Source organism: Plasmodium sp. gorilla clade G2 (genome assembly GCF_900097015.1).
Source record: "Plasmodium sp. gorilla clade G2 genome assembly, chromosome: 13".
In the NCBI taxonomy this organism is placed as follows: domain Eukaryota; phylum Apicomplexa; class Aconoidasida; order Haemosporida; family Plasmodiidae; genus Plasmodium; species Plasmodium adleri (nom. inval.).
The window spans coordinates 1,007,459-1,022,500 of record NC_041705.1 but is presented as its reverse complement, the minus strand read 5'-3'; the positions used below and the strand labels follow the sequence as shown (position 1 = coordinate 1,022,500).

Sequence of the window (15,042 nt, the reverse complement as noted above, 5' to 3'; positions counted from 1 at the left end):
TTATATAAACATATTTATGTATGTATATACACAGGTATGATTGTATTATACAATTTTTTTTTTATTATTTTTTATTTTTTTATTTTTTTTATTTTTATGTGGGTTGCCAATTGCCTCCTATTCTTGCGATTTTATTATTTTTCATCATTATATTTAAAATTGCTAATACGTCTTTTTGTGATATATGTTTTGATTTTTTTTCTGTTAATATTTTATTTAAATTATTAATAATTAAGAAAAGGGGAGTGGATGTATTTTTTCCAGGTTCTAATTTCATTTTATTCATTCTTTCTTTTGTGATTCTTAAAATTTCACTTTCATAAAATTCGTAGGATTCTTCAAGATTTAAATTATCAAATGTTCGTCTCTTTTGAAGTGTTTTTTCTTCATCACTGTCAGTAACTACATCATCCAAAAAATAATCTACAAGTTCATCTAAAAATAAAAAATAATATGCACATATATATATATATATATATATGTATGTATGATTGAATAAAAAAAAAAAAAAAATGATTCCATGTAATAATGCTACAATATGATATCTTAAAAAGTATACGAGTATATATGCATATTTTAACATTTTTAATTCTATAATTATACAATATATATTATAATATTGATATATATAAAAAAATAATAAACACTAACATATATAATATATATATATATATAATATATATATATTTTTTTTTTTTTTTTGTTTCCTATTTTTAATATTACTATTTTGCTTATTTAATTGATTATCATTATTTACTCCTATATTCGTATTAACATGACTATGAGTTTTTTTACTATTATTAATATATAATAATAAATTAGTAATATTATTTTTTTTTTCTTTGAAATTTTTATTAATATTTTGTTGTTTTTTTGTTTCTATTTTATTTATTTCTTCGCTATCTACAATATTATTATTTTTAATACATATAATATCTTTTACACCTGTTTTATTACAATCATTATTATTATTATTATTATTATTACATAATATAGAGATATTAGTATCTATAATTGTATGACTATTATCTATATAATTATTAGTGTTCTTTATTTTTAAATCACTTTGAATATGACTATTTTTCTTTACATTATTATTTATTAAATTATCATATGTAAAAAGATTATTTTTATTAAATGATAGATCATAATTTATATAAGACATATTATTATTTATTAACATCATATGGTTTTTATGTGATAATTGATTATCCTTTTGTTTAATCATACTTTTTTCAATAACAATATTTTTATTTACATCACTTATATCTTCAACTATAGTATATTTATTATTATATAAATTGCCATATATATCATCATTTATATTATAATTTACATTACTTTTTATATTACCATTTCTATTACTACTACACAGTTGCCTTTCATTATATACACTAGTTATATTATTTAAACTATTTCTATGTATATTATTTTCTAATAAATTTGTTGTTTTCATTTTTTTGTTTTCATATATAATATTTGTATTACCTTTCTCAATACCATTATCAAAAGAATCATAAGGATGAGCATTAAACATTTGTATATCCTTTTTATGATTATATTTATTACTCATGTTATTATAATGTATATTTTGCTGTAGTTTATTTTCTTGTAACATTTGTATATCCAAATGTGATGATAAGAAGTGTTCTTGAGTATGTTTTATTATTTTATTATCATCAAAATCTATAATATTATGATCATCAAAATGTCCTAAAGAATATACAAAAAACTGTGTTGTTTTATTATTCTTTTTATTCATAACTTTAAAAGAATTTTTCTGTAAAAATTTTTTACGTGTTAATTTTTTTAATATATCTTTTATAAATTTTTCTGGAATATTTGTTTTTTGAATTAAAAAATCTTCTGTAAAAAATAATTTGATATACACATCATTAATATTTTTCTCGTTTATAATTTTCTTCTTTTCTTTTTCTTCATATTCTTTTAAGAAATTCAGTTTATAATAAAAATTTTCTTTCGATATTTGTTTATTTAAAGGGTTACTAATTTTTATTATATCAACATTATTACATATATTATTATTTGATGACACATTAATTGAAATCTCTTTATTTAATTCTATTATCTTTTCTTTCAAACCATAATTTGTATTCAATTTTGTATATGAATTTTCTTCTCTCATCATATTATCTTTTTCTTCTAAAATGTCTATTATTTCTTTATCTTTTTCATAATTTTTTTTTTTTTTTTTTTTTTGTTTTTTCTTCTCTTCATTATTTTTTGTACCATATGGTATATATTCAAAATATTGTTCTATTTTAATCATATTAGTATCTCCTCCTCCTTCTTCTTCTTCTTTTTTTTTTTTTTTTTTTTTGTTTATCGCAGGAGTATTATCATTTTTAAGATCGTTAACATTGTCGCTTATTCTTTTTGGTATCCACCACAGGACATTATGTTTATTATTATTATCATCATCATCACACATGTTATAATTATCAACACATATATTATTATTATCAACACATATATTATTATTATCAACACATATATTATTATTATCAACACATATGTTATTATTATTATTATTATCATCATATATGTTATTACTATTATTATCATTTATATTACACCTTTTCAATTTATTCGTGTCCTTTTTACTACCAAGGATATTTCCTTTTTTAGAACTTGTTTTCTTAGTTACAATATCCAAGTCTTTTGAATTTTTTATCAAATGAAAATCGTAAAATACAATATTTTCATTCATAATTATATGCATTGTTTGTTCCCTATATTTATCTTTATGTTTATAATTAGATGATATAAAAGTATATTCATAATTATATATATGGTTCATATTTTTAATATTATTAGAAAATAAATTCTTTTTATATAAATCTATAATCTGATTTTCTAAATTACTTATAAATAAAAATAATAATCCATCTGATAATTTCATTGTAAACAAATAATTATTAATACATAAATCTATATAACATAATTCATATAAAAAAATTAAATATTTATCTGTATGTTCTATTTGATATATATTATTAATAGTTTCAAAATATGTTTCTATAAAACTAGGAATCATCTTTTTTATAATATTCCCATCTTCTTCTTTTAAATTTTCAGGTTTCCAATATTCTAAATTTATTACTGTCATAGATAATTGAATCTTTTTCTTATCTATTAATTCTTCTTTTATTGAACTGTTATCAAATATATTATGACAATTATTTCTGTTTATTTTTTCTTCATTCTTTATATTAGTCTTTTTCTTGTTATTTATTATTTCAATCAAATATGTTTCATTTTTTTTCATTATTTCTTTATCCTTTTCTTTTAAATTTGTATATGCCTTATTTAAACTTCCTTGTTTATTTGATAGTTCATTTGTTTTGCATTCATTAATTGTGTCTTCTTTCATATGCTTAATAGTATACATCTTACTATTATTATCACCATTATTATTAGTATCACCATTATTATCAGTATCACCATTATTATTAGTATCACCATTATTAGTAGTATCACCATTATTATTATTGTATATGTTTATGTAGATTCCATTTTTCTTCTCACATTTTTGTTCTATATCATGATCCAACTCACTGATTTGAATATTCCTATTTACATACATAAGATTCAAATTGTAATTATAAAACATATCTTCTATCATATTTTTCATCTTTCTTATTACAGAAAAATTAAAATAATTATGCAGATAATCAATTACAAATAAATCCCTTTTTAATATAAATATGTCATTTATTTCTTTTTTTTTTAATCTATAATCTTCATCATCTGTGCTTAAATCATCATCCATATAAAAGAAATAATAAGGTGACATATTCTTTTCATTATTATATTCGTTAGATGAGCATATTAATTTATAATTGTCATTTTTTATTTTATCTTGGGCTTTTGAATTATTGTAATATTTTGTGCACACATTAAAATTAGATAAGTCATTTCTTTTTTTTCTTTCCTTATCATTGTATTTATTATTGTTTATATTATTGTCTTTTATTTTAGATTTATTTCCCTTTCCTTCATATGACAAAGATGATATAAAAGAAGAAACACTGTTATCACCCATTTCATTTTTATTATCAGCCATTTCATTTTTATTATCAGCCATTTCATTTTTATTATCAGCCATTTCATTTTTTTTATCATCCGTTTCATTTTTTTTATCACCCATTATATTTTTTTTTTCACCCATTTCATTTTTTTTATCATCCATTTCATTTTTATTATCATTATCTTGATTTATTATATATTTTTTCTCATTGTCTGTTCCTTCCATTTCGATTTCTTCTTGTTTATGATTATTACTTTTCTTATTTATATATTCCCTATCTACTTCATTGCTACATTTAAAAAATTTTATATAACGTTGGCTTCTTATTCTTTTATTACGAACACATTTAAAACTATCATACGTAGTAAATTTATTATTAAATATGTAGTTGTAATAAAAATAATCATATATTAATAGGTTATCATAATTTTTTGTTACATTCTCATTATTATGACAATTCATAATATAATTACTATTATCATACTTATTATTATGATCATCGTTAACCTCATTTTTGCTTTTATAATATTTCTTGAGAATATATTTTTCAAAATAATATGTGTTCATATAAAAATAAGGATTTATATACATATTACATATATAATTATAATATTTATATAAAAATATATCTAATCCACCTACTATACTAATATATAATGGTAAACACATAATTTGTGTTTTCCTTTGTTTTAGTTCCTTGTCTCTTTCTTTTTTTACTTTATTTTTTTTATTATCATCAAATTCATAATGTGCTTTATATTTTATAAAACAACATGAATTATCATATGGCATTTTTAATAACCTAGAATATATTTTATATTCATCTTTTTTATGTCCCATTATATTTTTATATATATCATTATTATAATAATTATTATTATTATGTCTATATAAATACTCATCATTTTGTATATAAAACATTTTCTCATCGTTCTTTCGAACATTTCTTATATCAGCATTACTTAAAAGAGATAGAAAATTTTCCGAATTATTATTATTCAAATTATTAATAGAAAAACATATTTTATTATTTTTTTTTTTTCTATTTACATTTGTATTACATCTATCATCATTTCTTTCATAATTATTAAGAACTCTTTTATCACCTCTCTTATTATCAATATCGTTGTTGACATCAGTAATATCACAGCTACTATTATAACAACTACTACTACTACTACAACTATTAGTAGTAGTAGTTGTACTACTATTAGTACTACCATTATTTAATATATCTATATTGTTACAGTCTTTATATGAACCTATCATATTTAATTGCATAATCTTCTTGTTATAATTCTTTTTTCTCATATTACTTTCAAAATGTATAAAAGATTTATTAACAAAATAAGAAAATTCATCTGAACTATAATCTTCAATATTTTTTTTTTTCTTTTTCTCCATGTTATATATATTTTTTTTTTCATGTCCTTCATTTATATTATATAACATATTGTTTCTTTCGTCTGCTTCATATTTATTATAATTACTATTTTTATTAAGATCTATGACCTCATCTGATATATTATAATTTGATTCCTTTTCATTATATTTTGGTTTCAATGAATATTCCTTTATATTATAATAATCACAATTATTATTTTCCTTTTTTCTTTTTTTTTTTTCCTTTTTTCTAATTTTATCCTGTTCGTTAAAAAATATATGATAATTATTGTGTATACCACTTTGATTGTAATTTTTTTTAATATCCCGTTTTTTCTTTTCATCATTAATTTTATTATGTTTCTTATAATATAATACACTTCTGTCTTTTGATTTTTTTATAAATATCTCTTTTTTCTCTTTTTCATACAATCTATAATTTTTATGCTTTACATATGTAGTTTTAAAAAAGACACGTCCATGAGAAGAGCAGTTACTATTACTATCACTCGAATATAAGTTTTTATATTTTAAAGATATTTTTTTAATTATTTCATCATTTATACAATTTGAATATTTCATTAGGTTTATATTGTTTGATCTTTCTTCTTCATTTTTTATAAGATCCATATTATAAATATTACATGAATATTCATTATTATTATTATTATTACTATTAATATTAATATTATTATTATTATTACCTTTAATTATCTGCATATTTTCATTTATACCCTCTGAATAAACCATGGGTGATATAATCTGATCAGTTTTATTGTTATCGTTTTTCTTTTCATTCACTTCATTTTGAGATAACAAAAATTTGGAATCTTTTGGATTAATCCAAACATGATTAAATATATGTGATATAATTTTTCTATTATTAAAATATTTATTTAAATATGTCTTTAGAAATATTTTATTTTCTGTTTTTGTATCTTCATATATAAAAAGAAATATTTTATTATAAAGATAGAAATGAAAATCATTGAATTTTTCTATATAATTTTGTAACATTTGGAATAATTTTTTCATATATTTATTTTTTATTTTTATTATTCTAGCTATTTTAATTAAATTAAAAATATAATTTATCATTTGTTCACTATTAATTGTATTGTTCTGTTCATAATATAATTTTTCAATTAATAAATAATATAAATTTTTATATATTACTATAGCACATTTTTTATCTTGTTTTTTTTTATAATTTAATAAATATATTAACATATATGTAAATTTTATATCTTCTAAGCCATTTTTACAATTTTTAAAATTTATTACAGCATCAAGTAAACACCTCTTTTTTTTATCTAACATATCATTTAAATATCTTATCATAATATCAAATAAAAGTTTAATCAATTCAGATTTATCACACAAAATATTATCACAACAATTACATTCTTTAATATTATAAAAATTATTCTCTTTTTTATATATATCATTTATATTTATATTTTTATTCTTTACACATCCTTCTATTTCTATATCACATATATTTCTTTTTTCAACAAGTTCGTAATTAAAAAATATATTATCTTCAGTATCATTTAAAATGAACTTATATGAGCAATCATTCAAATGAGATAAATATAAAACAGATCTATTATATGATTCATTTTCATCAATATTATAAATACTTATATTTAAATATTTATATAAACATGTATTATCCTCTTTTATATCATATTCCTCATCAGGTGTAACCATTTTTTTATTATCCTCATTACAAAAGATATACAAATAATTCTTACTTTTATTTTCATCTATATCTAATCTACAATTATTTAAAAACGAATAATTATAATCTATATAGTTATTTAAAAATGTTATCAAATTGTATGATATATTTATTGTGTTATCCTTTTCACTCTTTTCTTCATTTGAGCTCTTTAAAAAATGTATCCATATATTATCAACATAAGATGATATATCATTTTTTTCTTTCTTTTCTAATAACCATAAATAATTTCCTCGTTTACTATATTTATTTTTTAAATATATATAACATTTGTTTTTCTTCCTATTCATATGTTTATAAATATTACTTTCATCTATATATATATTTTGTTCTACACCTTTATATTCATCTTTTTTTTTTCTTTTTTTTTTCGAGGAAACAAAATAATTCTTTCCATTATTATATATCAAATCATTGAAATTATTAAATATATTAAAAATATGATCATCATGTGACATGTTAATAAAATGTCCATCTCTTAATCCACATAATATATCTAGAAAAGAATGAAAATATAATAAAAAGCATAATAATATATTACCTATATAATGTTTATTATTATCATCATATTTTTCTTGGATTTCTTTTAATTTCTCTTCATATAATTTCTGCATTATATCTTTAACAATATGATGTAAATTTAAATATTTAAATATATCAGCAATAACACATAGATGAATATATTTTAAAGGTATCTTATTATATATATTTACATTTTTTAAAATATTTATTAAAAATTTCCTTTTCTTTTTATTATCTTCTTTCTTTAGTTTCCTTTTACATTCTTTATCCTTCTGATTAATATTATGTCTCATTTGTTTGAATGTATCACTAAAGTTACTACAACCACAATTATATATATCACAATTATATTTATCACAATTATATTTATTACAATCATATTTATTACAATCATATTTATCATTATAACTCTTCTTATTATTGATGTAGTCACTATAGCTACCATTAGTTGTATCACCCCTATTAATTCTCACATTATTATGAACACCATCCTTTTCCTTTTTACTTTTTTTATTACACATTTTAATCTTATCATTTGAAAAATCGCTCATCTTTGATTTAATGCAGTCAGAATTATTAAGAAGAAAAGTATCAAGAGGAGGGTTATACGAAATATTATACTTATTCATAAAATCAGAAGCCTCTTTTTTATTATTATCATAATTTATTTTATCGTTGTTTTTTTCACTGTCATAATATTTATTTCTTTTAATACTATCATTTATATTACCATCTTTTTTATATGTTGTCATATTTTGATTATTTGTATTTTTTTTTTTTATACAAAATAAAGGATACCCATACACATAATTCAAAATGGAGTTTCTAAAAGAATATTCATTTTTATTTACATAATGAAAAAACATAAAATTTGTATTTAAATTCATATACTCATATGTAAACATGTCTTTACTTAATATGTTACTATCCAAAGTATTGAATATATATGGAAATACATATTTATTATCATCAATAAATTGAATAACTGTTTTTTTTATTTTCCTTATATTTATACTTTCATTATCAATATCTTTTATATATAAATTTTCATCCTCTTTTTCATCTTCTTCTTCACATATAAATTTTCTTTTACGGTTGGTTTTCTTTTTTTTCTCTATATTAAGAAATAATTTTATATTATCATATTTCTTTAAATTATTAGAATGAATAATTTCATATATATTAGATAATTGCTCAAGTGCTAAATTATCATTTTTTTCTTTTTCTCCTTTCTGAATTCTTTTTATTTTATTTTTATCTTGTATAATATATTTACTGTTTAATTTTTTTATTAATTTATTTCGGATGTCTTTTAAAAGACCATCATTATTATAACAATCAATATTATTATTATCATCATCATCATCATCTTTGTTACAACCATCAATATTATTATTATAATTATTATTATTATTATTATTATCAGTATTGTTTTTATTGCCCTCTTCTTTATATTCATTAATCTCTTCCCCTTTTCTATTTTTTCTTCTCATAAGAATGTGCATGTCACATTTATCATTTATCTTTTCATTTTTCTTGCTTAATAAATTGTAAAAGTGATTCTTAAACAAATAGCAGTTGTTCTTATGGATATTAAACATTCCATATTTACTACATTCCTTATCATTATCATAATTCTTATCACAATTCTTATCATAATTCTTATCATAATTCCTATTATTATTTTTATCATTATTTTTATCATTATTTTTATTATTGTCTTTGTTTCTATCACTACACATACATACAATATATTTCAAATAAAGAATAATATCTTCACTTGCTGTTAAATAATTTAAACCGAATTTTTCTAAAAATATTTTTCTTTTTTTTTCAAATATAAAATCCTTTTCTATTTCGTTTCTATTCACATGATTAGATAATTTATTTAAGGTTTTTTTTTTTATTAATTTTTTTCTACAATATTTACTATATTTTAAAATCAAACTCCATAAGATATTAAAAAGAAACACAGGGTCCTTACAATTATTAACCTTTAGTAATCGAAATAATATAGGAAAAGATTTTTCTACATTATATATTTTTAAATTTACATAATTATTTATAAAATTCATACCTTTATTAATAAATTGTATTATATCATTATTTATAAAATATTTCATTCTTTTTATAAACATATGATTATTATAATCCTTTCTTCTATATAATATATTATCACAACCATTAATACTACCACTATTACTATTACTATTACTATTACTATCACTATTACTATTACTATCACTATTACTATCACTATTACTGTCACTATTACTGTCACTATCGTCCTTATTATATATATGAAAATTATCATAACTTGATAAAGAAAAAATATCATGCAATATTTTGTCTTTACTAGAAATATGACTATATGTATTATTACAATCATTCGATTCAATTATTCTAATATCCTTATAAGTCTTATCAAACAAGTCATTACAAAAAAAATTAGATGATATAGAAAAAAAATATTCAAATAAAAGTATAATGTCATCAAAATATTTTTTTAAATATATATATAAATAATCTTTTAAAATACTTATATCATATATTAAATAATTAATTCTTTCATTCTTATTTTTATAATATTTATCTATATCGAAAAAGTTATCTAACATCATTTTTCGTTTTCTTATTATATCCTCATTTAGTAATGAATCACAATTTATGCATTTATCCTTTTTATTATTATTTAATTTTTCATATATATAATTATATTCCGAACTCTTTTTTATTTTATTGTCTGTCTCCTTTTTATTATTTATATAAAATAATATAGAATTGCTATTTTCTAATTTCATCGATTTATCATCCATAACAGAGCTTGTATTTGTATTAAATTCATTGTTACTACAAGAAGCATGACAACTTATATTATTACTATATAAATTACTATTTAACGTGTTACAACATGTATTTAATATATCCTTTGTATTATTAACACAGCTATTTGATATGTGCTCATCATTATATGTATTAAGTTTATGGTTAAATGTGTTATTATGTGGAATGATACTTTTAGGTGGGTTACTACTAAAAAAGTTACTACTATGCAAATTATTACTATGTAAATTATTACTATTAAAATTACTACTATTAAAATTACTACTATTAAAATTACTACTATTTAAATTACTACTATTAAAATTACTACTATTTAAATTACTACTATGTAAATTACTACTATGTAAATTACTACTATAAAAGTTACTACTATATAAATTACTACTATATAAATTACTACTATAAGTATTATTTTGTAGATCAATACTATATGTGTTACTACCCGGTGGATTACTACTAGGGGGATATGTGCTGAGTGGATTACTACTAGGGGGGTTACTATCACATTTATTATTTTCACATTTATTATTATCACATTTATTATTTTCACATTTATTATTATCACATTTATTATTATCACATTTATTATTATCACATTTATTTTTATCTTTATTTTTATTTCCTTCATGTATCTTATTATAAGAGTTACATTCTATCGAATTACTTCCTATTTGATCATTATCATGTTGGTTATTACCTTGAATATCATTACTATATATATGATTATCAATTGTGTTACTATTAAATTCATTATTATTATATACACTTATATCGTTCATCTCTATATTACTTATATCCATAATATCTGTATCCCCTTTTTTTATATGTGAATGGTTTACCTCTTGCTCATGTTCATTCATATGTCTTATATTTTCATTATTAGAATGGTGAAATAAATTAGTATCACCTTTTATTATTTCAATTTTATGTTTCATTACATTTTCAACATTTATTTCTTCGGATATTTTACAAGGAATACAAAGACATATATTTTTATAAAAAAGATTCAAATGATCATTAATATTTTTCAACATATTAAATAAAATATTCATAATAATTTGATCTTGATTCTTTACTATTTTTAATAAATTTATAAAAACATTATAATAATATTCATAACTTTCTAATTTCTTCTTATTCAATTTCTCTGTATATATATAATTTCTCTCATTAATTTTTTTAACTAACTTTTTATAAATTGTATTTTTGCTTTTAACAATTTCGGAAACTTTTTCTTTTATTTTTATAATATTTAATATTTTTATAAAAAAATTCTTGTGCATACCTTCATCAAAAAAAATATCCTTCTTTATGTTGTAACTGGTATTATTACTACTATAATTACTACCACTACTACTACTATTACTACTACTACTATTACTATTATTATTTTGTTTTTTATTTTTATTTTTATTTTTTTTATTTTTATTTTTATTTTTTTTTTTTGGTAAGTTCTTCTTTTTATTCTTTTTAGTTTTCTTCCTTTTCATATCACCTCCAAATATTTTCTTGTTACGTTTCTTTTCTGTCCGTTGTATATTACCATATATAGGTATCAACGAATAATAAGAATAGACCCTTTTTTTTAATTGTCTTAAATATATCATTCTACTTTTTCTTAATAATATAAATTTGTTTATTTTGAAAAATATACCTCTAGAACTATTCAAATTGTTATCATTATATTGTTGTCTGGATTCATTTGTTACTTCTTGTATTTTTATTATTAAAGAATGAAATGTCCTTACATACTTTTTAAATTTATTCATTTTCTCTTTCATTTTATTATTATACCTTGGAATTTTTAATTCGTATTTTTTACGTCTTGGTTTATAAAAGCTATTCATGTTTACATATAAATCACGACGTGAAAAATATTTTAATGTGTAAAAATTTAATGAATATAAAAGAAAATTTTTTTTTAGAATAGATACATATTTTGAATTAACAATTTTATTATTATTATTATTATTGTTATTATTTAGTTCTTTTCTTTTTTTATTATATTTATTATAAATATTTAGTAAATAATTAAGAATAGGCTCAAAATGTATTTTACTTTTTTCTAAAGTATACTTAATTAATGCTTTTATTTCTTTTTGGATTTCTTTATATTTTTCTGCATTTAAACAATTGAGAAGGTTCTGATGTTCTTTCTCTCTTATGCTCATTTTATAACTATAATCATTATTATCATTATTTTTAATATAATAATTATCATTGTCATGTTTATCAAAGTATAATTTTCTCATTAATATCTTTAATAAAAAGAAAACAAACCAATCTAACTTTTTTTCTTTGAATGGGAAAATATTATGATTGATATTTTTATGAAATAAAAAATTATACATATTATTATTATTATTATTATTATTATTACTCATATTATTATTTTTATTATCACAATTTAAACCATCATCTAAATTAGAATTTATAAAATGAAATGTATCATCATTATTATTTTTCATTCTAGTCATTTCAGAAATGTTATTTTTAAAAAAATGACTCAAGTTATTTTCTTTATCTTCACTTTGATATATTTGATGAATATCAAAATTTCCTTTTTCATTACAAAGTTGCTGTTCATTATATATATATTCATTTAATTTCTCATACAAAGAAAATATATGAATAGAATATAAATCAATATCTTCATAAAGGATTGTCAACAGTTCTATAGAAAAATTTAATAAAAGATAAAAACGCATAATTGTTTTTAAAAATATATTATCATAATTACTTAAATAAATTTGAACTTCATTTATATGGTAATTTTTTATAGGATTATTGAACATGTCTTTTAAAATAAATTCTTTATCTAAAATTTTACCCTTTTCTAAAGTAGGGCTTTTAGCACTTGTTACTTGTTTTTCTTCTTTTTTATTAATATTATTTTCATCACAATTTTTAGATATTTCATTTATTTTTATATCTTTCTTAACGGTCGTTTTCCTTATAATTTGAATATAATCATAAATAGATTCATAAAAATTTTTATTAGAATTATAAAATGTCTTTTCATTCGTCCTTTTATTGTATGGATATTTATAATCAAAGTTTGTTAAATACTGCACATTTATAATATTCCAAAATTTTTTTACTTCCACATTTTTAAAATAATCTTCAATTTTACATTTTATAAAATTAATTATATATAAGTCGGTTATTTCCTCTATATCATCATCATCATATGAATTATAATTAAGTGTATCTTTATCTATGAATAATAAAGAATCTGTATTATTATATCCATTTATATGTGTAGATGTATTTTTATCAACAGGTAATTTTTCTTTTGAAATTTTTTTAATTTTTCTTTTTGATTCAATGTGTTTTATTTTATTTGTAAAAGAAGAATTTTCCTTCGGAAAAACAAAATGAATATTCTTAAATATATCCAAATTTTTCTTATTAAATAATACATCTGTTAAGGTATTAATACATTCATTTATGCGATATCTACTTTTTTCATCACAAAATAAACTATTTGAATTATTATCGTTCTGTTCCAATTTTTTTTTTCTTTTCTTAATTTTAATATTCTTTTTATTATTATTATTATAAATATTTATTACATTCTTTACTCGTTTACACCATAAAATTAACACATTAGGAAGATATTCATTCTTCTGTTTTTTTTTACACGTGTGTATAAATGTGTGTTCACTATTTCTTTTATTGTAATTATGTGAAGATATTGATTCTTTGTAATTTTTTTTTTTTTTTCTCCTTGCCTGTTCAGAATTTTTTTCACTTTGTTCAGAAAAGTCAGAATTATTATTTTCTGTACAGGTAAAATTTTGATTGTCATTCGAAATGCATTTTTCACAAAAGTTATTATTAAAACTGAAATGAAAAGGAGAAACGATTTTATCAAAGGACAAATAAAGATTATGGATATTTTTACCTATATTCTTTAAATGATAAAATAAATTACAAACATATAGGTTTATTATTACAAGGATATTTTTACTATTAATATGATTTATATATTCTTCCTTTATATAAAGAACATTTTCATTATCTATTCCAACAAAACATTCCATCCTTTGTGTCCCTAATTCATAATTTAGGAGTACCTGATTTAATTCTTTTTTCTCTTTCATTTTTATTACATTATCATAGTTATTAATAGAAAAACTATAGTTTAGATCAATACTATTATTACTTTTTAAATGTTCATTAGTTTTTTCTTTATTTAAAAATATTGGATATTCATTTCTTTGGGACTTTGGTATATTCTGGTAAAAGTGTGTTGTTCTCAGTTCTTCATCATAATTGATATTATTCATATGTTAATAGAATAAACTTCAAAAAAAAAAAAAAAATAAAATAATAAAATAAAATAAAATAAATGAATAAATAAATAAAATTAAATAAGGGACATTTATTTGATTTTTTTTTTTTTTTTTTTTTTTTTTTTCCTTTTTAATGATATATAAAATATATCACTTTTTTGAATTAATTACATAAATATTACATTATGAAATTATAATTT

General features: G+C 18.7%; 1 protein-coding gene across 1 annotated transcript; it reads right to left on the bottom strand.

Moving 5' to 3' along the window:
• Positions 1–94: 94 nt before the first annotated feature.
• Positions 95–14,836, bottom strand: PADL01_1325500 (conserved Plasmodium protein, unknown function; the record flags this gene model as incomplete). The annotated part of the gene is made up of 2 exons (XM_028683802.1): positions 95–435; positions 724–14,836. 2 exons carry the CDS (start codon positions 14,834–14,836, stop codon positions 95–97), a joined length of 14,454 nt encoding a protein of 4,817 aa, XP_028539944.1.
• Positions 14,837–15,042: the final 206 nt, after the last annotated feature.